Genomic DNA, 1,814 nt, shown 5'->3' with positions numbered 1-1,814 from the left:
TGAAAGGAAGATAAGAGATCCAAGTAAGTAGTCGTGAACTATAGCTGACTTCACTGTAGTCAAGTCAAGTACCGGACCCTAGCACAACCCAAAAAATGGAAGCAGAAACAAAACGGCTTTATCAGCCCTCAAAACAGCACACAAAATTGCGCGTTTATTGCATTTTCATTTGCATTTTATCACGTTGTGCCTCAGTGTCACCCAGCAAATTCGGAAACCGTTAAAGAAGAGGCACAAGAGTGACCACATCTCCAGATAAGGCTATATTTCGACTTAAGTATTTGAGATTTTTCAACGCTAGGTCATTGTAGTCAATCAATTTGCTCATTTGTAAGCACAACTCCAAAAAAAAAATTCCGACAGCTCATCTGGATGCAGTGTATTTGGTCCAAACTTTATACAATCAAGTGTAAGAAAATGAGCTGGGCTCAACCGAACTTTAAATGGATCTTGTACCCACCCTACTTCTTTCTTTTTTACATAGCACTTGAGGAGCAACAGATACGTCTGTCACGATGTTTCCAAAAGCCTGTGAATCCGTGTTCCCTCAGCTTGAAACTCTTTGTTTAGTATATTGATCTTTTGTAAGACAAATGAAAGAAAATACAAAATAACTTTCACAGATGAATCACGGATAAAAGAAAGAATTTTATTAGCCTTTTCTTTGGCTCTTCTATTTCCAGCGGAGTCACCTTCTCCATGGTTGGCAAAGACTAAAAGGAGCGGGTTCCACTGCACAAAGATCCGTTCGACGGAAGCTTCAAGGGTGAGCCATGGCGTACTTGACGTCTACAAAAGCTTATGGTTTTTCACATGACAGAAATTTTGGTAGATTTTTAGTTCATCCTGTCTTGTTAGGATATTTGCCACATATTCAAGTAAGTCACGAATAAAAATGTCAATTCCATCTTGGAGCTTCTTAGCTGCATATGCAGAGCAGAGAGCAAGGGAATGGCTAGTGCAGCCTATCACAAGCAAATCTGGCACATATTCTTTTAACAGTACACCAAGATCTTTTTGATGTCCAGTTTTAACAGTTGCATTGTAAAACGCAATCGCCATCAAATTTTGCAAAGGAATTCCTAGGTTTTCCAAATGTCCAAGTATTAGACGTTTTTGCCCTTCTGAACTGGCCTCACGTACTTGCAAACCTCCCAGAAAGTCTTCTCGCACTGTATATTTGACGTCTTTGTACTTTGCTGTAAGGACCAAGACCTTCTGCCAAGATTTATCGGTAGATTCGTCAACTATTAAAGAGATATGAGCTTTCTTCAGTTCACAAGAAAGCACTTCTCTTTCTACAAGGGCAATGACGTGTCTAATTATCCCACTAGTTTTAGTTTTGCCCTTATTGCAGCTTTTACAAAGTTCTGAGTCTCCAAAAGCATTTTTCAGCATTTATTAAGAATCAAATCCAGGGGGAGTGCCTCCCCTAGTAATAGGTATTTTAACTATTTGCCTAACATTAATAAAAAAGCAAATAGAATCCTTCTTAGGGTCATTGGCGTCAAAAAAAGAAAATCAAATATTTAGAAAAACGTAAATCAGCGCTCGACTGCAACTGCTGGAAGGGTATGTTTTTCGTTGACATTTTGATTGGGTTAGTAATCAAAAACGGCAGCTGCAATAACATTGAACAACCGGGGAGCACTTGCGGCCTGATATAAAACCAAAGGATTTCATCATACTCAGATAAACAGTGCATTTCGGTAACTTTGGGACAAAGGTTACTCTTATTATGATAACACTGTGGTAATAAATAAACTAACGAAATATTTTTTGTTTTTTTTTCAACATATTCTAGATGAACTATG

At 38.3% G+C, this 1,814-nt stretch overlaps 1 protein-coding gene across 1 annotated transcript; it reads right to left on the bottom strand.

Annotated features, from left to right (window-relative positions):
• Window positions 1-789: 789 nt before the first annotated feature.
• Window positions 790-1,398, bottom strand: LOC148942834 (uncharacterized). The gene has a single exon (XM_089102371.1). The coding sequence runs from the start codon at window positions 1,396-1,398 to the stop codon at window positions 790-792; it is 609 nt and encodes a 202-aa protein (XP_088958497.1).
• Window positions 1,399-1,814: the final 416 nt, after the last annotated feature.

The sequence above is a fragment of the Artemia sp. Qi Xiang Cuo genome, chromosome 16 (genome assembly GCF_049724085.1).
Source record: "Artemia sp. Qi Xiang Cuo chromosome 16, ASM4972408v1, whole genome shotgun sequence".
Taxonomy (NCBI): Eukaryota; Metazoa; Arthropoda; class Branchiopoda; order Anostraca; family Artemiidae; genus Artemia; species Artemia sp. Qi Xiang Cuo.
Note: the sequence above shows the minus strand (reverse complement) of the source record. Positions and strands in the feature narration are given on the sequence as shown.